General features: G+C 48.5%; 1 protein-coding gene across 1 annotated transcript in view; it reads left to right on the top strand.

Moving 5' to 3' along the window:
* LOC119400439 (chaoptin) overlaps positions 1-24,659 on the top strand; it is a 386,448-nt gene extending 361,789 nt beyond the window's left edge. Inside the window, exons 9-10 of the mRNA XM_037667469.2 lie at positions 2,208-2,620; positions 22,259-24,659. Coding sequence (XP_037523397.1) covers positions 2,208-2,620; positions 22,259-22,569 — 724 coding nt within the window. The 3' untranslated portion in view covers positions 22,570-24,659. The remainder of the gene's footprint in view (positions 1-2,207; positions 2,621-22,258) is intronic.
* Positions 24,660-27,213: the final 2,554 nt, after the last annotated feature.

Genomic DNA, 27,213 nt, shown 5'->3' with positions numbered 1-27,213 from the left:
CATTAAAAACAAAAGCTTTTTTTTTTCACTCAATAGTAGTTTTAGCCGCGTTACTTCAGTTACGATCACGATCCATGCAATAGATGTGTCACAGCGAGCGCATCATTTCACGGTTTGTAGACAACGATTACCTTGCACGGCGTTTCTCATTGCAAGGAGTTCGTGCATCGAGCGTGAGACTTATGCGACGGGCACTTCAACCTAGCACATCATTCTGGGCCGGTGGAACTGAATTCTGTTAAGACGACGCAACTGCGCCAATAGGCACACGTCACATAATCACACACGCACCAGATGACCACCATTATCTTCTTATAATGCACACACCACTGCATATTCTCTACACCTCGTTTGTTTACTTTTGCATTGTGTTGCGCTAACGGGCTATGTTGGTCGCTTTCTTTCTCTCACGCTTCGTCCGCACATACGTCACTTATATAGGCGCACAGCACGGCGCATATCACAATAGATCACCAAGATTCCAACGTTGCGAGCTCCAAGTAATGCACACGCACTTGTGGCAACGCTAATGCCATGGCTTTTGCGGGCGGTAAATCGTACACAGACGCGCACATTCCGACTTCACTTTCACCTCACTGCACACGAATGAACGCGACGACAATCCTCGATGTGGTGACCCTCAGGCGATATGCTTGGTGTATCCGAGCGATGGAGGGAACACACGCCGTGTTGCAACTTGAAGCTGCTGCCGCCTCGGTGAACTCCAAACGCGGCAGTCACAAGCTTCTACTGCATCGCATGACGACCGGCGAGGTTGATGCTGGGTACGTGCGGATAACAGTAGGAAACAGCTTCTTCTGGAAGAAATAAATACCTCAGGAAATTTGAATTGACGGATCTCGGTATCGGTGCAGCGGTACTAGTGGTACCTCGCCTCTCGTCGCGGACGGCGCCATGTTGCATGTTTCATTGGTTCGTCTTAACCGTTACGTCATGGTAAAGAGCGGCCGTAGTTGGACGCGCATAACCCAAATAGACAGCGGTAGAGTTTACTTTTTATCCTTAGCTTGTCACCGACTATAGCCATTTCCAAAGCCTGTAAGATTTTTATACGGAAAAGAGAGTTTTATGCCGGCGCCCACCAAGACTTCACTGACGTCATTTCCGTCACGGATGTGACGGCGGTGAAATGCTACGGAACATATGACAAAAGAAAAACCACAAGAACAAATTTCGCTGATTTGGGTGACCTTGGAGTAGAACCTACGACCTCTCAGTCGACGACGGTAGGAGCCAGGCGCTTAACCCGCTTAGCCCCCGACGCTCATGCATGAGCTTTACAAACGCGCCTTATATCTTACACGCCTTCGCCCTTTTACAGTGACCTTGGTTCGCGTGGGGCGGTGTCGCCGTCTTAGAAAGGTGAAGGGAAGCATCACGACACTGACGAGCGCCGACAGGACGGGCTTTGGTAGTCTCAGCGCGGCGAAGGCTGGCTCGCTCCCCGATTTCCACACAAATTCGTTTCAATACAGCTTGAGTGAGCGCTTTCTTGCAGTGAGAGACACGCCATCAGGCTGTGGGACGCCTTCGAGCGTTCACGGCTCAAGCTACGAGCTCTGCCCCTCGCGTTTCTGTGGTAGTCTGGTAGCGCTGTGTGGTAGCGTATGCATGAGCAGAAGTGTAGGTTACCCAATTGCTGGAGAACGCACACCTTGCCGTTTCTCTCAAGTGACGACGCTTTCCACGGGCGCATATTGGGTAGCCTATTAGTGATTATGCGCTTGTTGGTGCCACCTTTGCGCGGGATTCACCACACGTTGTGTCCGGGTTTATGTTAACTACTACTACAAAGGCTTAATAATTCCGACGTTAGTCGTCGGGATGGAGCCACTAGGATCGTCGGGATGGAGATGTGCCACTAGGATCCCGTAGGTGTGTCCACATGAAACGGTGCTATAGCCGCTAAACACAAATAGACATAGTGCAAGCTCTCATTTATCAATGTACAATGAACATTAAACTGCTTCTGTAAAGACACGTTTCACTTTCGTGTTAAACCAGTTCCTATGACGGAGGGATAAGCCATGTTTTTTTTTTTTCGTGTCAGCTGGTCTCGATTACGTTCGACAGCAGCTTCGACTTTCACCGTCATCAAATTTGTCTTATAAGTCAGTAGAGTACTGCAAAAAATAAATATGTTGAAACGCTGCAGGCGACGGTACTCAATTCCTTCTCCCTTGTAGGTTCTTGAAGAGCCTTCGCACGACGAGCTACGGATCGGTGCGTTCCTTCCGGCTCCAGGAGCTCGTGTCGCAGCTGCACTCGCTGCGTCAAGTGCTGGTCGAAGTGGAGGAACCGGTGCTTTCGCATCAGCTGCAGTGGGCGTTCGGCGCCAAGCTCAGCGAACTAACAGTGACGGGTCGCCAGCTGCGCGTGGTGTTCCCTGATGCTTTGCTCGGCTTACACGGTAGCCACGAGCTGGTGCTCCGGCTGACCGGCACCAGCATCCGGCGCCTTCCCGCCGGCTTACTCCGCTACCTGGCCGACGTGCGCTACCTGACGCTCGACCTCCGCGACAACCTGCTGTCGTCCATCGGGCCCGAGGTACTGAGGCCACCGGGTGGTGAAGACTGGAGGGGCACGCAGCACCTGGCCGGTGAGAGGCACCCGATATTGTTTAGTTAACTAGGTCTCCTTTTTCCCCACCATCTCAACCGCCGTAACAAGCAGGAAGTCAATAAAGCGCAGCAAAAAGCAGCGCGCATGTCGCGCAGCGAGTTTGCGAATCATCATAACTAGGTTATACCCGTGCCGGGGAAACCATACATGCTTACCTCAAACATTGACGTCATCGGCGGTTTGGTAAACGAAGAATGAATGTATGAATGAAACCACGTTTATTCCACATTGAAGTGCGCCTAGGGCGCTGCGGTGGTAAACGGAGCAGTGGGAACTCTACGAACGGGAATCGCTGGGTGCCCTTCCTACGCACTTCCTCAGGTTTCACAGTAGTGGAGCTGCATTTAGCGCGGGATTTAGAACTACACCAATCGCTACACAAGTTTTTTTATACGCTGTACTTGCGATATGAAGCTTACTTTAGTAGCATGGTGGTAAGGCCTGCCCAGAGCACTAGAAAAACGAGATTGCACAATTGCTGTTTCGACTAATTTGCTTTGGGGGTTCGTGATGGGCTTTGTTGTTGTTGTTGTTGTTGTTGTTGTTGTTGTTGTTGTTGTTGTTGTTGTTGTACTTTCAGCGAGTGTGGTCACCCGTGAACATCACTTGATGTCTTTCCTTTCACATGCCTGAACATGATGGTGATGATACGCGACATGCCAGAAAACTACTCCATTTGCTTTGTAGACGTCAGTTTAATGCTCACAGCCCACAAAATAATATTCAACCTGCAAGTTAAGTAATATGAAAAATATCTATTTTGAAACAAAAGCCTGGTTGCGCTGGTTACATACCGACAGTGTTGACGACTATGTACGTAATGGCAGGTCAGACACGGTAAATAGTCCCTTATTGCCCGAAATATCTTAGTTAACTATTGAGTTGTAAAGATTAGTGGTATGAAGGAACTCTGAAAGCCATATCAACTTTTAGTTCTGGAACGCTACGATTATCCACAAAACTGCGGCGCGGCTAATTAGCACCAGTAGAGTACGCGCAACAACAACCGAAGTGCCCGTGCGCTACACGAGGCGACGCAATTACTGCGTACTATACGTCAACGAGCGACAGTCACACAGCGCGGCGCCGCTCCAGACGCCGCGCGATACGGTACGTTCCACCAAAGCAGCAACGTCGCATCGAGGCCTATCGCGTACGTTGCCGCACGGTTTCGCTGCCCTATTTGTCGTGCCCACGGAGTGAGATAAGAAAAGAGCGCCGACTCCGCCGCCGCCCAATGCATTCGCTCGGGACAAATCGTGCAATGCAGACGCGGCGGTATAACTCATTTTTTACAGCGAAAGCTGTTATGAGATCATTTCACCGGCCGTTTTTGGCGCCGTAGTTGTCCGCCGCCGCCGCCGGTGCCGCGCCAGTGTCCATAACCAGTATCGATCGAAATAAGAAAAAAAAACGAAATAAGAAAATAATTCCAGGATGGAACGAGGTTCGAACCTGGGCCCTCTGCGTGGGATCCCAGTATTCAACCTCTGAGCCATGCCGGTGCTTGAAACTGCTTTGCAAAAAGGTCCTATACAGACTTCATGTCGGGAAGGAACCGCATTAGCATATGCAATATAGCGTGGTAGAAGAGTAAAATAAGCACCAAGCTTCGCACAACGCGAATTCTGTAACAAGGCGTCACACAATGCGAATTGCGCAACGAGTAGGTTGTGAAATGCTTCCAACCCATTACAAAGATTTCTGCCATAATTCTTCGTCGTCATCAGGCACAGCATCAACAAAATGCCCATAATGCCTTACATGCGTTTAGCAGGTACCAGGGATCTCCGTAAAATGACGAAAAATGGCACAGTGCCTGCTGCCCTACTTCTCAAAAATTAGAATGATTTAGAGCGTAGTGGGTTCCTCGCAAGTGCACTTGTATTGGTTGCCAAGGAAGCCTATAAGCGCAGATCCATTTCCTCGGGGTCTCAGTAAAATTACAATGCTTTATAACGTAGTGGGTTCCTCGCAAGTGCACTTGGATTGGTTGCCAAGGAAGCCCATGAGCGCATGATCCATTTCCTCGGGGTCTCAGTAAAGTTATTCGCCCCCCCCCCCCCGTCTCTCTCCCACGTCAACGTATGTTATACAGCATGACGGGAGAGGGAAATAGCGAGCGGGCGTCACTCAATGCAAATTACACAACTGGTTGGCCGTTTAAAGCTTCCAACCCATTACAAAGGGCTGAGCCATAATTCTTCATCGTCATCAGTCGTCGCGTCAACAAAGTGCACATAATGCCTTACAGAGGTGTAGCTGGTGCCTCGCTTCTCCGCGGAATGACGAATAATGGCTTAGTAGGTGCTTCCCAACTTCACAAAAATTGTGATTTATGGCGTAGTGGGTACCTTTCTAGTCTACTTGTATTGTAGCCCCAAGAGAGCTTACAACGGGCTCTAGAAACGCCGCTCTTCCAGCTTTCGCTGTGACTGTGCTGCGGTTTCAGCGCAGGCCTGGCGTCTTTTTGCTCTTCTCCTCCGCTCCCCTTCACGCTTTGGCACATGGTTTTTCCTCTTCTTGCGCTTATCATAGTGTGCCTCGATGTCCTCCTCGCCCGCAAGCGGTGGGCGAGGAGGACATGGAGGCACTCTAGCTTATTATAGAGTCACTGTACATGCTACCTACAGGTAGCATATACAGTAACTCTATCATAGAGTCGCTGTACATGCTACCTACAGGTAGCATATACGGTAACTCTATCATAGAGTCACTGGAAAATTTCAGAGTACCGCAAAGGTAGGCTGCACGCGGGCAACATTGGGCGTGGGCGGCCATTTCCCTTCCGGACCGTCCAGCGCGTTGGTAGCGTGTGTTGAGAAGTGACCGATCTTTTCGCCTCGATGCCGTATTACGCTCGGCGTAACTGCAATATGTGTGTGTGTGTTTCTTCAAAAGGATATCAGAATTGATTTCTAGTCATCGACAGTCATGAATCGACTGCGCGGTAAGCGGTGTAGCTAATGAAATGTGCGGCGAATGTTGCCATGTGCTCGCGAACTCTCTTCGTGGCTTCATCGGTCTCTTTTAGGGGTGTGCGAATATTCGAAAGTTTCGAATATTCGTCGAATATTACATTCGAAATATTCGTATTCGATTCGAAAATCGTGTATTCGAAAAGTTTCGAATATTCGATAACTTCGAATATTCGAAAAATTCGAATATGCGATCCGATTATCATGCATAAAATAACTCGTCTTCCACATTTCTGCTGCGTTCGTATAGCTAAAAACGTTGCCGAGAGGAGCGATAGACATCGTAAGTGCACGGAGGCACGATATCTGCCTGCGACGAGCGCCCCAATACGTATGATTTATTGCTGGTGCATCTCCGACATGCAGCGCTGTTGGCGATCATGTAACCATACATCTTCAATATTATGCGGCCGTAACGTGCCGCACTACCACTCGTTCACTATGCGGAACCACTTCTGAAGACAGTGACCCATGTGACTTGTGGCGGACTGTAGGCACCTTCAGATACCCCAGTCTGGCAAAGCTTTGCCCCATGTACCTCCCTATACCAGCCACTTCTGTTCCAAGCGAGCGTGCCTTTTCAGTGGCAGGGGGGGGGGTGTCTCTGTTAGGAGGGAGCGCCTGCTGCCTGATCATGTGGAGCAACTCATATTTCTTCATGATAACATGTAGTCATTACTTTTCATTGTGCCGTGATATTTGCTTGTGTTGTGATGTGCATTGTGCTAGCCTGGACATTGTGTTCTGGAGATAGCAGTGTATGTTGTGTTGCCAGGCAGGCTGTTAATGTTTTTTTTTTCAAATAACTACATGTTAAATAAATTATTGTTACTGTGGAGGCCTTTTTCCTTTGATATTCGATATTCGATTCGATATTCGAAGGTGGATATTCGTATTCGATTCGTATTCGAAAAATTTGATATTCGCACACCCCTAGTCTCTTTTCGTTTCACGGCCGGGTGTGTTCGCAAGGTCCGGAGCTAAATGGTTGCACTAGCGTAATGACCGTGCGAGAGACCCTTTACTTCGACACTCGGTGAATGTTGACTGTTTGCGCTAGCTTTGCAGTCGGTGTTCAGGTTCACTTCATAGCGCATTCGAGAAAATTATCGAACATCGAGAACATTCAGCATCGCGTCCTTCGACTGATCGCTGACGCATACCTTACTTGCGCACCATGCTTGCTGTTCAGCTGGGTGTTATCTGTAATAGAAGTGGTGTGTGTACGGTAAGTGGAAGTTGTGCGTGAAGTATCTGTCTCGGTTCGGAACGCCAGCAGCCGAACGCACGGGCGAATCGGCGTGCGGTAGGTAAGGTGCATCTTATTTTGCGAATACGTTGTCATTTTCTAACAGATGCGTAGAAAATAAGCCATCAAAAATGCTTGACCTCACTACTCAGTTGTTTCATTTCCCATTTTTTGTCTACTTAATATTCCCAACGTTGCAGTGCATTTGCAAATATTTTGCTGTGTTCCGACAAAGCTTTTTTTTTTTTTTTGGCGTTGCCAGCGCATAAACAGCTGGGGTTCGGTTTCTGCACTGCTTTTAATTTAAACTCTTTTTTTTTCGTAATGCACTCTTGTTAAAACTTCCCCGGCGTAGTGCTTTATGTTATTTTGATCAGAAATAGCACATCCCGAAAATTTTTAACGCGCATGCTACTGCAACACAGTATGTATATAGATCTAGGGCTCGCATGAAATCTATTCCCTCAATGCGTGGGAGGATAAGCCGGTTTTTTTTTTTTTTTTTTTTTTTGCTGTGACCATTTTTCACCCACTAAACAGTATTGTAAGGGTACGCTCGGCGCAATGCAGCATTAGCAACATTTTTTAAAAATAAAATACGCTTAATAACATTGCCTTATACCAAGTTTACCAACAGAGTTCCACGCTTCAGTTTTGCGCAGTGGCAAATGATCATGTGACAATTGCCTTCAAGGTATACAGTAAACAGTTATTATTTTAATAAGTCTTCGATTTCGCTCTCGAGCGTGACACAATAGGAGATTTTCCTAATTCAGTCTGGCCACACTGATTTTTTTGCCGTCCGCCATTAGTAGGGCGTCATTTCAGACAGTTGCATGGGCAGTGTCCGAGAGCCCACACTACAGCGTCTCGTGGTCCAAAAGTCTCGCAGTTATTCCGGAGACTCTTACGGAAGAAAAAGTGGAAGCCTACAGCGCCTCAAAAAGGTTAGCGAAGCACAACGATGAACGCAGTCACAAGTTTGCTGTGGAAAGCTACGTCCAAACCGCCTCGATCGAAACGTCTTCGTACACAGGGCTATCCCGAAAGCACTCAACGGAAAACTTTCGGCTCACGCGCTTCTCCAGCTGGCTACGCTCTTGTGCTGCAATGTCGAGCGCTCGCTCTGCTTTGTACAACGAACTTTTAGTGAGCTCCACTTCTTCGGCTTTTTTCTTTACTTCCGACTCTAACGCACGGACACGCGCCGTCATTACGTCGAGTTGTTCGGTGAGGTCGGAAATCTTTAGCGAGCACGCACAACCACACACCACGCCATCGATGCTGCTCGTCACCGATGTAGGAGAGCAGATGTCTACGTCGCTCACATCCGCGGTAGTCGATCGCCCGCCTTCGGAAGGCACTGTAGCGCTGACGAGGTTAAGTGGTTCTCGATTTCTTGGCTTTTTTCTTGGTGGAGGCCTCGGAGCACTAAACGCGAAGATGCTGGGCACGGCGTCTTGCTTCAAGAAACGACGGTTTCTGGCGACGTTTGGCAAGTAGTTTGCTCCAGTAAAATGCCTTGAACAAACTTTTGTGAACTTCGTCACGGTGAAGAAAGGGCCTTCGTCACGCTTAATAGCTATAATCCACCTTTTCCTCCAGTCCGTATCCTTCAGAAAAGAAAAAAAAACGAGACCTGCAAGAAAAGGTAGGCATCAGCCGCGCACCGATTGTAAACAAAGCCGCGGGCAAGCGCGCTTTTGCTTACCTTCGTCCCATCCTCGTCTCGAAATCCTCTTTGCGTGCACTGCGGTACACAGCAGTGGGCTGGCATTGCGCTGATCCCGTTCTATCGGAAACGGCAACTATTTGCGCAAACAGGATCGCACGCGAGCGTTCAATCTGAAGCGCGCGCGCGTGTACTCTTGACTGCTCTGACGGCGCACGACCTACTAATGGCGGCTGAGAAATGCTTCTCGTTGCTGCCGACAGGTGGCGCTGAATTAGGAAAATCTCCTATTATAACTCGAAATGCATGCACAATCTGTTCAACAGATCGAGATATAAACAGCCGAGCAAATAGAAAGGTATGTAGTTTTCAAGATCGCTGAACATAGCGAACCGAAAGGGTGAAGTATCCTGTTGCATGAGAGCTTTTCCAGCAAAGTTTGTGTAGTTCACTGCAGAAAGGAGTGTTCTTCGAGGGGGGCGAATTCATTTCGCGGTCCAACTATGCAGCCACGTACAACGACGCTCTTTGACGTTTCCCACACGGAATGCAAAAATATACGAAATTCCCGGAGTAGCTCACCAGCAACGTTCGGTTACTGGTGAGCTACTCTCTGGCATCTGCATGACGCGTTTAAAAAAGCCACGAAGTACTTCTAGGGAACGTGGTACTGCTAAATGTCCGGCTGCGCTCTGCATTCAACGCGCCTGCACCCAAAGCGCTTGGAAGGGATATGGCGGCGAGAGGTCACGTGATGCGAGTAAGCCAATCACGGCGGCGGCGGCGCGCGGAAAATAGATGCGATACTCTGAAATTTTTCTAGTGACTCTACTCTATCACAACGCGTAGCGCCATCTGTCGAGGCGCATGGGAATGACTCAGCGCCTTGGCTCATGAGCGCATGCGCTGACTGGCGGAGGCCTGCGACACTGCGACGGCGGCGGCGGGGAACGGCCAGCGGGGAGCGGACGACAAAACGGGTGGCAAGCAGACGCAGGAACGCGGCGAAGCGTGACCGTAGGGAACCAGCGCTGGAGTTTCCGCGGTGTGGGCAGTGCCGCCCTGGCGGCCAAAGCGCGCATACTCCAGCCGCTCCCGCGGACGAGATTGGCGACTGGTTGAGGCGATGCGGGTGCGTATCGCCGAAACAAAACTAAAGGATGCTGGCGGTACTGTTGCGCATTGAAGTGCCACAATACGTAGAAATGAGGGGGGATGTATCCTTCTATGCTTTTCCTTCTAAAACTTATGAATAGGAACGAATGCGGCGTTGCATCCCGGCAGTCAGGCGAGCACAGTATGTTCTGCTCTCACTCTCCTGTCTAGTGGCGTCGGGCTGGTTTCTAAACCGAATTGCGCGTGTCTGCTATATTTATTCCATAGTGTGGGCCACCAGTGGAAACCGGGACCAACGAGCAGAATTTAATCAGTGTTTTGTCGTAAACAAAACTTACATATTATGCAGCATGCGGCATATGTAACAATCTTTTCTTCTGACCACCACCAAGCTCCTTCTGATATGCCACCGCGTGCAGTGAATATGATACGATAGGCAGGTAGTTTACATTATTTGCAAACAGTTACGCAGAAGGAAAGCTGTCTGTCTACAAGATGCGTACGGGGGCGCGTTCGCTGAAGCTGCTGAGCTGTTATGTGAAATACGCACGCGATGGATGCCTGCGTTGAACTTCACTTGTGCTACAGACGGAGATGTCACGAACAAAGCAGCGGACTACTCGACGCTTAGCTTTCTGGAGTCAGACGATGCGGTAAAGCTCCTTTGTGCATTGGCTGCCGCGGCGAACTGACATCGCAATTTATGCCTCGCTAGAGAAGGGTCAAATGTCTTGGATTTTTACTCGCTGTTTAATTCGCCTAACGCACTCTGTTACTTTTTTCGCTTGCTTAGAATAAACGTGTTTGATCAACATCGACAAGTGCTGGCGTTTTACGTGCCAAAAAAGGTATGACTATAAGTCACGCCGTAGTGTTGGAATCAGGATTAATTTTGACCGCTTGGGGTTCTTTAATCTCAGAACGCGGGTGTTCTTTGTATTTAACCCCATCGAAATGCGTCCACCGTGGCTGGGAATCTATCCGCGCCCTCGAGCATAACAGCGCGACACCATACATGCTATGCTAGCACGGTGGTTTGCTTGATCAACGTCGGCGTGCATACACACCGCGGGCTGGGCATACATACCACGGCAGAAAAACGTTGACGCACCTACCCTTGCATATCTTACTTTTTTTTTTTACTGTGGCAGTGGGCAGCTGGTATCGACGCAGCACGTACTTATCAATGGAGGCTTGTGAGCCTGCACTAGCTTGACACAAATCCCAGGACGCAACCAGAAAATGTCGACGACGGAATCGCCACCACGGCACAGCACTGTCTCTTCGACGCCGTATGTACGACGCCGACGCCGTAGCAGACTACGTCTGCTATGCAGGGCTTCTCTTCGTTGTCCAGTGCTTTCCTGAGAAAGTAGCCTTCAGACAAAGTTATTTTTTTCTAAACCACAGAGCAGTATTACTGGCGCAATGGCTGCTCGAGCTGTTCGCGCCAAAATGAAGCACGGGAACGGCGCACGCGCGTGCGCTCACCGCGGTACAGTGCGGGCTGTGCGGACGGTCGTCTGAGCGCGAGCGGCATGGCCTCCGAGATAAGCCGGCGGCGCGGAGGCCATGCGAGCGGCTGAGTTATGTCGCGACTCCCCGTCAGGCGCCCTTTTTCGGCGCGCCACCTATCCAGCGCTGGTCTCCCATAGCAACGACAGAGGGAATCCCCGCCCGCGGCTCCGCTCGACGACGGAGTTTCTCCTCCGCCATAGAGTTTCCTAAAATAAACTAGAAGGGACTCTGGCGCTGCGATCGTTCAGCTACCATGGGAATGATGGGTAGTACACAAATTTGCCTAGTCTTCGTGCTTGCGGCTTCAAACGTACTTGTGGCTTTGTTTATTGCTGTGTTTTGGCGTTCGTTTCGGATAAAAGAATAGACCGTTGTGAACTTCGTTACCAGATTTGATTTAGTGAGCCTAAAGAAGTTAAAGTGGTGAAGTGGAACTGCTGACTTTTGCTGAACTTTGTTTTGCGACAAAGCGGATGCAGGCGACGCGAAGCCAAACGGAGCCGAAAGAACGAAATTTAGACAAATTTGTGTACTACCCATCATTCCCATGTGGCTGAAGCGCCATGCGTTGCAGCTCCCATAGACACTAGCGCCAGAGTTCCCTCTAGTAAGTATTGTAGGAAACTCTATGTCATCCGCCTCTTTTCTCCATCCGTAGCGCCATCTCGCAAACACGCCGTGAAGAAAGATCTGGCGTTGCACAATGTGTCCCTTCCCGACGAGCGGAGTCGGCGCTCCTGTCTTGTCTTATTCCAATAAAACTTCCTCTCGGGCTAGTTGGTGTTGTATCCCAGACATCATATTTTTTAGCGCAAACAGGAAGAAAAAGAACGAACTGGCTAAGAAGAGAAGAAGACAGTGCACAGGGCAAGCGCTAAACATCAACTGGTTTTATTTAGAAAAAACCACGGAAAAGACAGATCACCTAAAGCGCATGCGCGCAGTCGTAGCATAGCTAATCAAACATCGACATGAATAATCTGAACTCGTTGCCGTACAAATGTATAGACGTATCACTAATACACTCTGTGCCCTTGCTCCTAATATGGAAAGCTTCCAGCAACTCCCTTCCCAAGGTATCACCACCCCTACCCAGAATCTTGATCTCGCTTAGCCGCGGTGCACTCGTGCAGGCTGCACAATGAACCGGTAAATGCGCATTACTACCATTTTTCAAGGACAGCTCATGTTCCCGCGCACGAGGTCCGGACGTCTTATTCCGTAGGCGTGACGCAGTTGGTGTGTTAACAGCATTTTTCCAGATCCAGAAGCTGATATAACTTTCACAAAGAGCTCACTTCGGTTTCCCTTAAAGAAAAAATTACACCATCTCCCACTAAAGGGAACCATGTGGGGATGCGAAGCAGCGCAAGGGTCGACTTAAGGTTCCGTTCATCACGGGCATCTTGCCCGATGTTAACGCGTCTGTGCAAGTGCAGCACACCATGAATTCACTGTAGTTGCTGTTGCTGTTACTCGTCCCGAACTCTTGTTGGAGCACGCCACGCGGGTTCATCGCGCGTCTGCAGAATCTCGTTCCCCGACGCAATCACGTGATTGCTGAGAGAGTGTAAGGGGGAGAGGTCACAGCGTCTTACCCAGCCCCTTACACAGGCCCGAACGCGCTATCGCGTGCCAGCACACATGGTTTTCTCTGCGTTACGCCAAGCTAGGACAGCATACGGCAGTCCGGACCTCTAAAGTGCTCTGCACGTATCATCATCAAGGCGGTCGAAGAACAAGAGGAAGAAGACTTCTCCTTGGCGCGAGCGCGTGCTTAGATGGCTACGCTAGGTGATAGAAAGCGGACGGTCGCCAATGGAACTACAGACAAAGCACAGCGCAAAAGCTGCTTCGCATCTAAAATTCGACAGATCCCACGTCTTGTGGGTATCGGTTCCATGTGAAGCAGTCAGCGAGTAGTTCTATGCTGCATTTTGTAGCGTTAGCTACACTTGCCTAGCCGGAGCCGATTTCGCGTGGAGCGTCATGAGCCGTGCTGCGCATGCGCGAGGATCAGTGATGTCACACAGCTGGGTCACCGGAGCTGGCATCTCTCGCGCTCTTCGACACCGCCGCGCGCGGTTCGCCGCTGCTGGTCTGTGCCGCATTCGAGAGGAGTGACGTCGTAGACACAGTGGCGCCAGCGCGCACGCAGCCATTCGCCTTCGCTGTGCAGTCGCCGTCTGACACTGCGCTGGGGCCGCTTGATAGCGCCCTTGACTGGCGTTTGCAGGTGGGTAAGGCCATGGAGAAGGAGAGCGCAAATGCTGCTCGACGGCGCAGAAGAGCCGAGAAGCTTATCTCATCGGATCCCGAAGTAGTTGCCTGGCAATTAGCGGTTACTGTGTTGGGGCCATAGAGGCGGCAGCGTGTTACTTCACTGACCACCGAGCCGTCTTTGTGGCAATAGAGAAGCAACCTGACGTTGAGCAAAAATAAATATGCATGTGCCACATAATACGCATACCGTCTGTGTGTCATTGGAGCAGCAGTAAGCATGACAATCAAGCTAATCATAGACAATCTGGAAAGCTAAGAATAATCAGCTGAACCTTTGCTAACGCTACGTATATCCTGGCATAGCCGAGCTAAGCCACTGCAATTTTTTTGGCTTTGAACCAAGCGCTGCGAGGTGGATTGACGTGTTTTAAAGCTAAGCTGTTTAGCAAATCTTTCCTTATCCGGCGAACCAAAACGTCACAGCTTCGCCGCAAAGGCGAAGCAATGAATGCGATAGCAACAAATTACAGTCACAAGAAGGACATCAAGCAGTTCGATACGTGCAGCGCGCCCATCAAGGGCAAATGACTCACGAAAATCACACACACAGGATGGCCACGAACAACGGCAACAGCTCGACACGGCGCTGCGCTGCTCAAACACAACGAAGGACGCTCGAAAAGAACACACAGGTATACAAAGAAAGAACGCGAACTAACAACTGTCCCAGTTATTCGTGTTTAAGCGGCGCGCTACAACCCAAAGCTCTCAGATATTTTCTTGAAATGTGCGGTGCGTGGAGTGGCCCCTCGGCGTCTCCTGCCGCGCGGTTGCGTTCGACCTATTGTTAAGCCGTCGTTCCACATCGCGTGTGGGTGCAGAAATGGGCCACTTTTATAGCGAAAACTGTTATGAGATCATTTCAGCGGCCGTTTTTGGCGCCGTAGTTGTCCGCCGCCGCCGCTGCCGCCGGTGTCCGTAACCACTATCGCGCGAAATAAAAAAGCAAGGAAATAAGAAAAAAATTCCAGGATGGAACGGGGTTCGAACCTGGGCTCTCTACGTGGGAGCCCAGTATTCTACCTCAGAGCCATGTCGGTCCTTGAAAGTCCTCTGCAAAAAGACACTATACAGGCTTCATGTCGGGAAGAAACCACATTACTATATGTAATATAGCGTGGTAGAACAGTAAAATAAGAACCAGGCCTCACAGAACGCGAATTCTGTAACCAGGCGTCACACAATGTGAATTGTTCAACGAGTAGGTTGTTGTATGCTTCCAACCAATTACAAAGGGCTCTGCCATAACTCTTCATTGTCATCAGGCACAGCATCAACAAAGTGCGCATATACATTACATGTGTTTAGCGGGTACCACGGCTCTCCCTATAATGACGCAAAAAATTACACCATTTCCCGTTAAAGGGAACCATGAGGCGATGCAAAGCCGGAGCACTTGCACGATCGCGCTCCGTTGGCGTTCGTTGGGCATGCTACCGACCTCACGTCGTGGAACGCGAAGAGGAACGCTACGCGCGTCTTGTCTTCCCTCTAGCCTGGCCGTTAATTCGCAGAGGGTGAGCGGGGTACGCGGTCGACAGGCGCGCGAGAGGGGGGCAGCGTTGAGAGGACAGAGAGGGGGAGGAGACGCGCATGCGCTGGCGCTCATGGTGGCGTTGCGCAGGAGAATTTCGGCATGTCTAGCCCGCGTTTCAGAGGGGGAGGGGAGATGGGAGAGGGAAAGGGGAGAGGGGGAAAGAGGAGAAAGTGGAGAGGGGAGAAGGGGAGGGCTAGTGGAGAGGGTATGCGCATGCACAGTAAGGGTTGTCACGCTGCACACCACCACCACCACCACCGGTTTGAGCTCCGCTATAAGATGCTTCGCATCTGAAAATGGCATAGTGGCTGCTTCCCCGCTTCACAAAAATTACGATGATTTATAGCGTGGCGGTTTCCTCGCAAGTGCACATCTATTGGTTGCCAAGGAAGCCCATAAGCCCATGATCCATTTCCTCAGGGTCTCAATAAAATTCTTTTCCCCCCTATCTCTCTCTCTTCCTCACGTCAACGTATATTATATAGCATGGCGGGAGAGTGAAGTAGCGACCGGGCGTCACCCAATGCGAATTACGTAACTGGTGGGCCGTTTAAAGCTGCCAACCCATTACAAAGGGCTGAGCCATACAGTCGTCGCGTCAACAAAGTGCACATAATGCCTTACAGATGTGTAGCTGGTACCTCACTTCTCCGCAGAATGACGAATAATGGCGTAGTAGGTGCTTCCCAACTTCACAAAAATTGTTATTTATGGCGTAGTGGGTACCTTGCCAGTGTACTTGTATTAGTAGCCTCAAGAGAGTTTACAGCGGGCTCTAGAAACGCCGCTCTTGCAGCTTTCGCTATGACTGTGCTGCGCTTTCAGCGCAGGCCTGGCATTTTTTAGGGGCGAAGCTCCTTATAGCGGCACCCGTTCGTCCCGTAGTAGTGTGTAATCAGTCTTAAAAACGGAGGGGGCGTGCACACATGAAGGCTCCCTAAAGACAATGCGCTGCGACAGTACGTGATATGTATCGCCCTCTCCTCTCCTACGCTTCCCCCTCTTTCTCCTCTCCTACGGTCCCCCCCCCCCCTATCTTGCCCGCGGCGCAGCGGCGCCGACGCAGGCAGCGTCGCGAGGCAGCGTCGCGGCAGCGTCTTGATTGAAAAAACCGACCGCTCGCGCTGCACAACCGTTCACTGACCACCCCGTATATATAGGCACTGGATTTTGACCTCCAAGGTAGTGCGTGTGTGCAATTTCTCCTGTGCGTGATTAAACAATGAAAATTCACAGCGTACATGTAAAATTAAAGTGAGCTGCAAGTCGTCATAACTCTCATCAATCAATCAATCAATCAAATCAAATTTTATTCATTCATAACACAATGTACAGGATAAGGATATACAGAAGGAGGTCCCGTAGTGTAAACTGAAATGGGACCTCCTATGCAATATTAACATAAATATTTGATTGGCAACGACAGTAGCAAAAAAATAGTAATATTACAAAATTCAATAATGATGAGATACAGATACAAGAAAAAGACGATGTTGTCATAAACTATGTGTCATCGGTAATAAAAAAAATATAAGTGCAAATAACATAAAAAGGGAAAAAATAAAAGAACAGTTTGAGGAGAGATGACAAGTCAAAAAACCAGTTATACAGAACAGTGAATGTCACATAACAAGAACTTTTTCAATTCATGGCGAAATGTATGGGTTTTTTTGGATTTTTATTAGAAATGGTAATGTATTCCACAATGATATGGCTGCAAAGTGAACTGTTTGTTTGCCATAATTAGTTCGCACTTTGGGCAGAATGAAGTTGTTATGCTGCGCGAAACGAGTTGGGTTAGTATTAAGTAAAGATGAAGGAATTAATGACAATGAGATTTCTTCATTAATTAGTTGGAAAAGAAAAGTGGCGAGATTGTATTTTACAAGGGCGGCAACATCGAGAATGTTATTTTCTTGAAGTAACTGTTTAGCATTGTATGTGGGTGGACTAGACGTGATTAATCTAATTGCCCGGTTCTGAATGATTTGTAGCGGTTTTAGGTGAGTATTGTACGTGTTACCCCAGGAGGTTATGCAGCAATTCATGTGGGAGTGTACAAACGCGAAATAAAGTGAAAGTTGTACCGGTCGTGAAAAAAAATTAACGTGCCCTAATGAGGATGCGTATTCCGTGTGATAACTTTTTTGTTAAACGTGTTACATGGTTTTGAAATTTCAAGTTACGATCGATATTTACGCCTAGGTATACGCATTCTTCACAAGCTGATAATGGGTGGTTATCAATGAAAATGGGCGGAATGCACTCTGGTGATTTATTTTGCGATGAAAACACAAGAAATTGAGTTTTAGAGGGATTAATGGTAAGTCTATTAATTTTACACCGTCCTAGCAACTTATGAAGGTCACTGTTAAGCCGGGTTTCTACTAGTGATAGATCTTCGTCAGAATTAATGATTGTGGTGTCATCAGCATATAATATGTACTTAGAAAAAGTAAGGCAATTAGGCAAGTCATTAATATACAGTAAAAATAGTAAGGGGCCCAAAATTGACCCCTGTGGTACACCTAAATTAGTCATTTTAGGTTTAGAATAAGCATTACATACACCAACAACCTGATACCTGTCACGTAAGTAGTCGCGTAGTAGTAGTAAAGGAGGACCGGTTATACCAATTGAGTCTAGTTTACTATTAAGAATGTCATGGTCAATGGTGTCAAACGCCCTGGAAAAGTCTACGAATATGGAACCTGCAAATTTACCGCCATCAATAGCTTTCCTCAATTGGTCAGTGAGAGATATAAGTGCTAGGTCAGTAGAGTAACCAGATCTAAATCCAAATTGGTCAGGTGAAAGTATATTAAATTTGTTCAAATATTTTATCAATCGCTTTTCAATTATTTTTTGGTGACCTTGCTGAAAAAGGGCAAAACACAGATCGGTCTATAATTTGACACTAATGAGCGATCTGCTTTCTTAAAAACTGGAGTTATTCTACCACGTTTGAGTTCATGAGGGAAGATTCCTGTTTTAAACATGAGGTTGATAATGTGACACAAGACAAATGATAATGGTTTACAAATTAATTTAACATGGCCAGGATTAATGTTATCGAGCCCAGCGCTGGTTATTTTTAAATTCGAACCTCTAGTATAAACGCGCCCGATCTGACGTCGGTGATGATGTACTGGGCAGAATTCACGGAAGGTTCACGGTTTACCGATGAACCTCCGCAGCTTCGCCCACTCATCATCATTCACTCCGTGGATATGCTGTGATTTTTTTAGTGCGCGTCTCAAGGGCAGTTTTCAAACAGAAGCAAAATCTAGAAGCATTGCTTTAAAGCGCGCCCTGCGGGCAATCTCGCGGGTGGTACTGCACATGCGGAAGGACCTCCGAGGTCTGCATACCGCCAGCGTTAAATGTTGTATATTAATAGCTCGCCGTTAGTATTGTACACAACCGGTAGCGCGTGGCCGAGTTAAACTGTTTAAAGCGGCGCGCTGAAGAACGAAGGGTCTCAGGTTCGAATCCCGGTGGCGCACTTGAAATTTTTTTGTTCTGATTTAGTTTTCTTCGTTGGTTTTATTTATATATACATACATATACATATCCGTTACATGACGGCGACGGCAACGGCGACGGCAAAAGTCAGCCAGGAGTGTGCATATAATCACTATCGCAATAAAAACTATCATCATAAACGGGTATGTGCCACAGAAATTGGGTAAATTCCACTAATCATCATCAAAAACGGGTATGTCCCACAGAATGTGGGTGTGATGCAGGTTCTTTTCTGTTTACGACAGCTCTCTAAGACCAAGCTTAGGAGAGCTTTATCGAGGACAAAGCCGTTGGTTTCAACACACACAAAAAAAACTTAATAAACCACTAGCACGAAAAACAAAATCTACATAACACTAAAGACTGAACAAAAGGTTGACTGCGCACGGTAAAACATGCGCAACTACCAACCAAACGCGAGTTCAAAGACCTATACTGGACAGTCTAGTTCTGACGCGGCTGGGCAGCGGAGCGGTGAAGAATAAGAGTTCAGTCTCACCAAAGTGCTCAGGGCTGTCTGATGCAAACGCAACCGGAACGTGGTGGCTCAGGGTTCTTCAGTTGACGTGGGCTGGCTGGTGGGCGACGCACTGAGAAGCCAGGGCAACCTGGCCAGGCAACTCGATGCACAGCTCGGGCCCGTAGCCCAACTGCTGCTGCTACGTTGCCTGCCGGCACCGGAGTCCGAAGGCCTTGGGGTGGAGTTCTCACACCATGTCTATGGCCTCTCATGGGAACTCGATGGCAGGAGCCCACGGCCGGTTGAAGTCTTGGTGGCTCGGGTCCGCAACCCGACGGCCCATCTTCAGCGCCCGGTCCGGTGGCAACCTTCTGCTTACCTCATTCCCTTCGAACTCCCCGGCTCTTCCACGACCCAGGCTTTTCCTCGGTCTCGGGTCAACTTGTCCCGTCCTGATTGGCGATGCTGAAGTTTCGTGGTGTCCAACTATTGGCCCCTGGAATCTCAGTGGTGACTTCCTATTGGGCCACTTGTCCGTCGAACCCTCGCGCCCTCGTGATGGTTTTCGTCGTCGTCGTCTTCCTTTCGGCACTGTGCTCATCTCCGCGCGCGCACGCCTTGTCGTCTTTCTCTTCATGACCCACACTTTTCAAAGGCGCACAATTCAAACGCGCACGCCACTGATCACAGTAGGTAAATCCCACTACCCACCACTGGTCCACTAAAAATGAAGAATGCAACAAAAATTTTAGTCCACTAAAAATGAAGACAGCAAGATTAGTCTTCAGAGTCGTCCAGTTTCTCTGCTTCAAGCCTTGCGCGGCTTAGTGCAAGCTTCGGCAATATTTTTGTAAGTGTAGTAGTTGTGTGCACATCATGCTCTTATCAGGTACGTCGACAGCACTGGCGTTTATAGGGTAACCTGTGGTCTGACGTAACGCCAGCACTCACGTTAGAGCACATAAGTCAGTATTATGGAAACGAAGTGCACTTTACGGTGCGATGATGTGAATATCATCGTAACTGTCGTTAGCGTATTCCTACGGGGTCGAGCAACGCTTGAATATAGCTTGCTCACTCGTAGGAATGCAAGTGTAATGCTTATTAGACTGCTGTCAAAGCGGAGCCAACACTGGAACCACAATTGACGTTAACCTGACATGACGCCTGTATCGTAGGGGTACTATCGGTGTCAAATGAAACGCGAACAGCGGCAAGCATTCGCAATGGTATAGTGCGCGCCCCTCCAGTCATCACCTTTGAGATGCGCGCTCATCCGGTTTGGCAGCCCTGCGCACATGCGCGCCTGTCCATGGTATGACTGCAGGGCGCGCACTATACCATTTCGAATGCTTGCCACTGTTCGCATTTCATTTGACGCCGATAGTGCATATGTAGTGTTTATGCCTTTGTTAAAAAATTAGCCAGAACTACAACCACAATTTACGTTGTATCGACATTACGCTTGCATATCTATAGGGTGTTTTTGCAAAGCAGTTTGAAGACCTGGCGTGACTCTGTGGTAGAATACCTGACTACCTCGCAGAATGCTTGTGTTCGATTCCTGTTGGAATGCTAATTTTTAAATGCGAGTTTGTAGCGAGCCTTTGACACCTTGAGTGTTTCTATCTATGTATGTATCTATCTAGCCGCGTACGTCTGGGTGCTCTGATGATCGCCTCCTTAACTTGGTGTAGACCAAAATTGGCATAGGCGGGTAAGAGGACTTGACAAATATGACTGTCGGGTCATGACATGAATAACGTGAAAATGCTGTCGTGCACGTCGTCAAACCCTTTCCTCCAGACACGTGTGGCACGTACCCGTTTCCCACGGGCCGTGGTGTACGGGTATGCGCCACAGGTGATAGACAGTTTATATTTACCAGGGAACGGCGAGAACACACATTGGTAATTTAAAACCGACATCGGCAGTGTTGACCCGACGAACGGAAAGAATAACCATTAGGATCCCAGCAGGAATCGAACCCAAGCATTCTGCGTGGCAACCAGGCATTCTACCACAGAGCCATGCCAGGTATATAAACAGGTTTGGAAAAACAGCCTATGCAGGCGTAATGTCGGTGCAACGTCAATTGTGGCTGTGGTGCTGGCTATCTAGTTTTACAAGAAAGCAATAAATACTAAATATGTACTCCTACAATACAGGCGTCATATCAGATAAACATATGTGGTTCCAGTGTTTACTCCGCTTTTATAGCAGTCTGATAAACATTACATTTGCATTCCTATAATTCAGCAAGCTACATTGAAGCATTGCTCGACCCCGGAGGAATACATTAACGAAAGTTAAGTATGATATTCACATGATTACACCATAAAGTGCACTTATTTTCGATAATACTGGCGTATGTACTCTAACGTGAGAGCGGACGTTACGTCGCACCATAAGTTACCGTTTAAACGCCAGTGTTGTCGACGTGCTTGGTAAGCACTCGATGTGCGCACAGCTACTAGACTTACAAAAGCACATCGATCCACCTCGTAACGCTTGGCTCAAAGCCATAAAATACAGCATACAAGTACTCGCAGACTGCTTCGCATGACACCGATTCCCACAACGCGTGGGAACTGCCGAACTTTTCATTCTTTGCAGTCGTCGGGTCAACGCTGTCGATGCCGATTTTTCTTGACGCACTCGCATTTAAATTACCAATGTCTGTTCTAGCCGAGATATAAACTATCAGTCACAGGTATGTGACTGATACGAACACATAGCGCTTGTGTTCGTCTCGTACTTCTTCTTTGTCCTTGTGTCTTCCCGCGCTATGCTACTAGACAGTTTACGATGAACCAAGCCCATATTGGTACCCTTGTCGATCATATCATGCCAATTTTGGTCTACACTAAGTTAACGAGGCGATCACGAGAGCACCCAGGCGTAGGCGGATAGATAGATAGATAGATAGACAGATAGATAGATAGATAGATGCGCTCAAAGTGCCTTGGGTTCGCTAATAAATGCTTGACATTTAATAAAGCGTAAGGGTTCATTAACACAATTTTGTAATTACGGACTAATAACCACCCTTCACCCATCGCCGCATAGTTGTCGCTTCTGACGGCGTGTCTCCAGTGGAACCGCCCTTTCATTTCAAAACAGCTAACTTTAGCCATTACTTAGTCTCCGTAGGAAACCCCGGAACAGAGCGTAGATATCCGCAGGTACAACAGCGGAGATTCTGATCAAAGCAGGGGTTATAGAAAGCTTTGGTTATTTGTTGCGCGATAGAGCGTGTGTCTTACGGCAACCTCAGGTGGCATCCGGCTGGAGAACAACCCTTGGGTGTGCGACTGTCAGCTGCTGTGGCTGAGCCGCTGGCTGCGGCGCTGGCTGCGGGAGACTCTGCGCGTCCAGATGCTCCACTTCGACGCCGCCATCTACGTGCATAACCTGGCCCGAAAGAGTGAGTGCACTTACCCGGAGGGACAGCTGCGCAAGCCGCTCATCGACCTCCAGGAAGACGACTTCCGGTGCACGTCGTCTGCCGGCCACATCGTAACGCCCAGTCGCATCTTGACGTTCGTAATGATGGTGCTCATTTCGACGCACTCAACCGAAGAATGACGTGTGTCCGCACTATCTCCCAAGCATGCTCTGCAGGTTAGCAATTTTGTGGGTCTGGTGTTTGGCGAATGACAGCACGGACGGTGACTTGTGCTCATTGACGCTGCCTCCAGCCTTGAGCCGAAATGTGGGTGTGTCTTGACGTGTGCCTTTGGGCGTAGGTGCGAACGTCAGAATACTAAACCCTGTACAGGAGCGGAGACCCAAGCTCACGACAATCGTTGCCAAAGAGGTAGGTGATGTGCATAAGCCCTTAAGCATCGGCCAGCGCTTCCAATAGAACGTTTGTGTAATGCCTTGAGTGATATTTGCTCGTATTGCGGCTAGTGTTTGTGAGACTACTTCGGAAGCGCTTGTACCCGATGCCAGATTTAACACCAGACGAGCGCAACGTCCGCTTATCTCGGCTCCCACCGATGGTAAGAGGGCCTTCTATCCAAATGCATGTGAATCGTTTTGTCCGGCAACCACTGAACAAATTTAGAAAGTGTAACCTGGTACTTCAAGGACAAAGGTGGCATGCTATAACCCTAAAGTATAAGGACGCGAAACAAATTGATCGAAGTAACGCCAGTACAGTAAAGATGATCACACAGTTTATTCATAGCAGACAGGTGCACTTGTACTGAATGGGTGCCAGCGTGTGCAAATGTAACCATTGGACCACACGGATGAACTTGCAACCTGACATTCTGTTTTCTTTTTGCAATCCTTAAATACGTATGCAGGAGAGGCTGGCATCATGTGTGATTCCCGCTACTCCCTCTGTCTAAGGCAAGCAATACATAGCAAGAGTCTCCAGGTTTCAATTAAACAAACTAGCAAACAAGATAGAAACAAAACACAGCGAATATTCGCCGGCTCTAACAAGCTCACAAAAAAAAACGAGATGATAGGTTGAAACGCACTAAGATGCAGTTCACATACAGTTCAAATTGGCTGGTTTTTGTGACGGTAAAGACTTCAGCATCTGAGACGTTAACAAAAAAAATTGAGTCCCTTTAGATAACGCCAAAGAGAGCACATGCGGAAGTCTGTGCTCTCTCGAGGCACTATTAAATTCCTGTAAATTCCTGACTTTTGGTACTCTTCATGTTCCCGCTACCGACGCCGAATGCCCTTTTATTTTTTTACTCATGAACCATATAATCACGAGAAATTTGAGCTATTGTTGGTAAGAAATTCTTTGTCGAGCACTTGTTTCGGAGGGCAGGGACTTGACGGTTCGTTGTAGACCTTCAGAACTGCTCACATTTGCACAGTTTTTCAGCCCCTCTTCGTATGGGTAACTCTCAGGCGTTCAGCTTCTGACAGAGGAGAATGCCGCTGGATATGCAGCATTTAGTATGGATATTGAGTATCTTTATTACTTCCTGCCGCATCAAGGGTTGTTAAAATGTGTTAACGCTTTAAAATGGTTGCTAAAAGACTGTATTGATGAGCAAGTTCGGGAAACGGTTTTCACTGAGAATCCTGACAAAATTTGGAGGCACAATGAAACGAGGACAATAAAGGACAGGACTTGTTGTCCTCGTTTCTTTTTGCCTTCAAATTTTGTCAGAACATGCACAAACTAGCCCAAGAATGCGTTTTAGTTATTCAGTGACAATTGTGGGGCTTCCACGGGGGCTTTCCTGGATATCCTTTCCATGTATTTAATGTCGACAGTGGTTGGATAGAGAGGAGACGTCTTTGTGCAGAAATGGGGATTTTAATTGGTTCCAAGGTTACATCAATTCTTACCTATCTATACCATGGTCTCAAGCTCACCTCAACTAGCGGGCCGCAGTCACGAAAATTAGTCTCCCTCAAGGGCCGGGACATGAACAATCTTGGGAGTGAAAAGGGGAGGGACAGTATGTCAGCTAACATTGCCATTTGAAAGAAGGTCTTTCCTTTGTCTCATGTATGGGTCATTTATGACCCATATATGACGTCAGGATTTGACGTCAGGATTCGAAAAACAGCGATGCCGATTTCCAGAATGACTGAAATCTGAATCAGGACGCCGGTTTTAAAATATACAGTTTTTTGCTCCACGGTTATGTTTTCACCCATCATGACCGCATCGGGTGCGTAACGAAAAATATGCTTAAGGCTAGTCATGCCTGTGTAGCTCATAAACACACTTGTTAAGGACACCTTAAAAAAATGCCCCCGCCTCCCCGAAGGGAATCGTGAGGAAATGCGAATGCATTCCTTGCGCCGAGAGTACACGGCGTAGTAATTTTAATGGCGTAAAGCTGGACACATTGACGCACTCAAGTGTCTCCCTTTTGGGCGCCTCTTTCAACGAACGCTTCCTACGTGCAGCATAAACGCGTTTAGAACGCGCTGTTTTCATGCTGTGCCAAGGCAGCACAAACGCTACAAACGCGTGTCAAACGCACTGCATTGAGGCGGTGGCGCAGGGAGGAGAGAGAGCTAACGGCGAGAGAATGAGCGGCGAAGCACTGCACCTACCCTCTCCTACACTCTCTCCACACACGCGGGAGCTCCGCCGAGCTCCCGCGATGCGAGCGCCCTCACACGCCAGAGCGCGCTCCTCCTCTCCACTCACTCTCCGCTACTCCGCCCGCACCACCTGCTCCGGTTGGTAGGGGCGAGGATAAGCGCGTGCGCCCGCAGCTGTTGCTATGGGAGAGGGAGTGAGAGCGGAGAGGCGCGCGGACAACGCCGGATGCCTTACATAGCCCGACTAAGAAATGCATTCGCATTTAAAAAAATCTGGGATGAAGACAGTCATCTGCGGGTCGGGCCGCTATCGGGAGAGGTCAGCGGGCCGCATGCAAAGGGAGAGGTCGCGTCCTTCTCCCAAGGCCACGTACCTCGGCATTTTTGCAAAATCGTGGAGCGAAACAAAACAGAGTACACGAAGAAACATTGTGGACAGGATAGACGCTGACATACAAGTGAGCGGAGTGGGCGCACATGCGTCGTCACAAACTAAGCTTATATGTAAACGCACTGAAACGTTTCCGATATGCTAACGCCTTGCCAAATAGCAAACTTCTTTATCAATCAGCGCGACTGACGGTGCGCTCACGCACATGTCGATAGTGTGTGTATTTGGCCAGCCTTGACAATTTCCCTCACGAGACTGTCACTAGATTTGGTAAAAGTTCTTGCATTCTCGAAGAGCGGTGCGCCACCACAATCTTTGATGTGGGCAGGAAGGTGCATACCATTAGGGTACAGCCTTTAGAGACGAGTGCTTCCCGAACTTGTCGTTAACGCAGCGACTAGTTTGGCTGTTGTAACATTTACCGTAGCTTAGCGGGATCTTGTAAACAACCTCTTGGATTCTTTTCAATAAACTTCAGCTGTAAGTGAGCGTCTATCCTGTCCACAACGTTTCTTTCGATACTGTGTTTTACTTCGCTCAACGATTTTACAAAGATGCTCCAAGTGGCCATGCAGCCAACGCCCCTGCATTTTGTTTTACAGCGAAAGCTCTTATGAGACCACAACAAGGGCCGTTTTTGGCACCGTAGTTGTCCGCCGCAGCCGCCGCCGGTGTCCGTAACCACTATCGCTCGAAATAAGAAAAAAACTAGGAAAAAATTTCCAGAATGGAACGAGCTCGAACCTGGGCCTTCTGCGTGGGAGCCCAGTATCCTACCTCAGAGCCATGCCGGTGCTTGAAACTGCTTTGCAAAAAGACCCTATACAGTCTTCATGTCGGGAAGGAACCACATTAACATATGTAATGTAGCGTGGTAGAAGAGTAAAATGACAACCAAGTGTCACACAATGCGAATTCTGTAACCAGGCGTCACACAATGCGAACTGCGCAACGCGTGAGTTGTTGAATGCTTCCAACCCATTACAAAGGGCTCTGCCATAATTCTTCATCGCCATTAGCCACAGCATCAATAAAGTGCACATAATGCCTTACAGGTGTTTAGCAGGTACCACGGTTCTGCGCAGAATGACGAAAAATTGCGTAGTGGCTGCTTCCTTCCTTCACAAAAATTATGATTTAAAGCGTAGTGGGTTCCTCGCAAGTGCACTTCTATTGGTTGCCAAGGAAGCCTATAAGGCTCCCATGATCCATTTCCTCAAAGTCTCAATAAAGTTCATTCCTTCTCTCTATCTCTTTCTCGCGTTAGCGTATTTTATAAAGCGTGGTGGGAGAATGAAACAACGACTGGGCATCACGCGATGCGAATTACGTAACTAGTGGGTCATTTAAAGCTTCCAACCCATTACAAAAGGCCCAGTCATAATTCTTCACCGTCATCAACCGTCGCATCTAGAAACTGCACATAATGCCTTCAAGATGGTACCTCGCTTCTCCGCAGAATGACGAGTAATGTCGTGGTGGGTGCTTCCAACTTCACAAAAATTATCATTTGTGGCGTAGTGGGTACGTTGCTAGTGTAGTTGTATTAGTAGCCACAAGAGAGCTTATAACGGGCTATAGAAATGCCGCTCTTCGAGCTTTCGCTGTGACTGTGCTGCGCTTTCCGCGCAGGCCTGGCGTTTTTTGACATGTAAGTGCATCGCTGGAATGAGCCACTTGTTGTATGAGCCAAAATTTGGACCTCAACAATGCCGTAATTATTTCAATTTACACAATAAGTGCGGCTTTCAGCACCCTCCACCATCCGGTGAAATGGGAAACCTACACGTCTGATACAC

This window comes from Rhipicephalus sanguineus, chromosome 7 (assembly GCF_013339695.2).
Source record: "Rhipicephalus sanguineus isolate Rsan-2018 chromosome 7, BIME_Rsan_1.4, whole genome shotgun sequence".
Classification (NCBI taxonomy): domain Eukaryota; kingdom Metazoa; phylum Arthropoda; class Arachnida; order Ixodida; family Ixodidae; genus Rhipicephalus; species Rhipicephalus sanguineus.
This window is presented reverse-complemented; position numbering and strand designations above follow the sequence as displayed.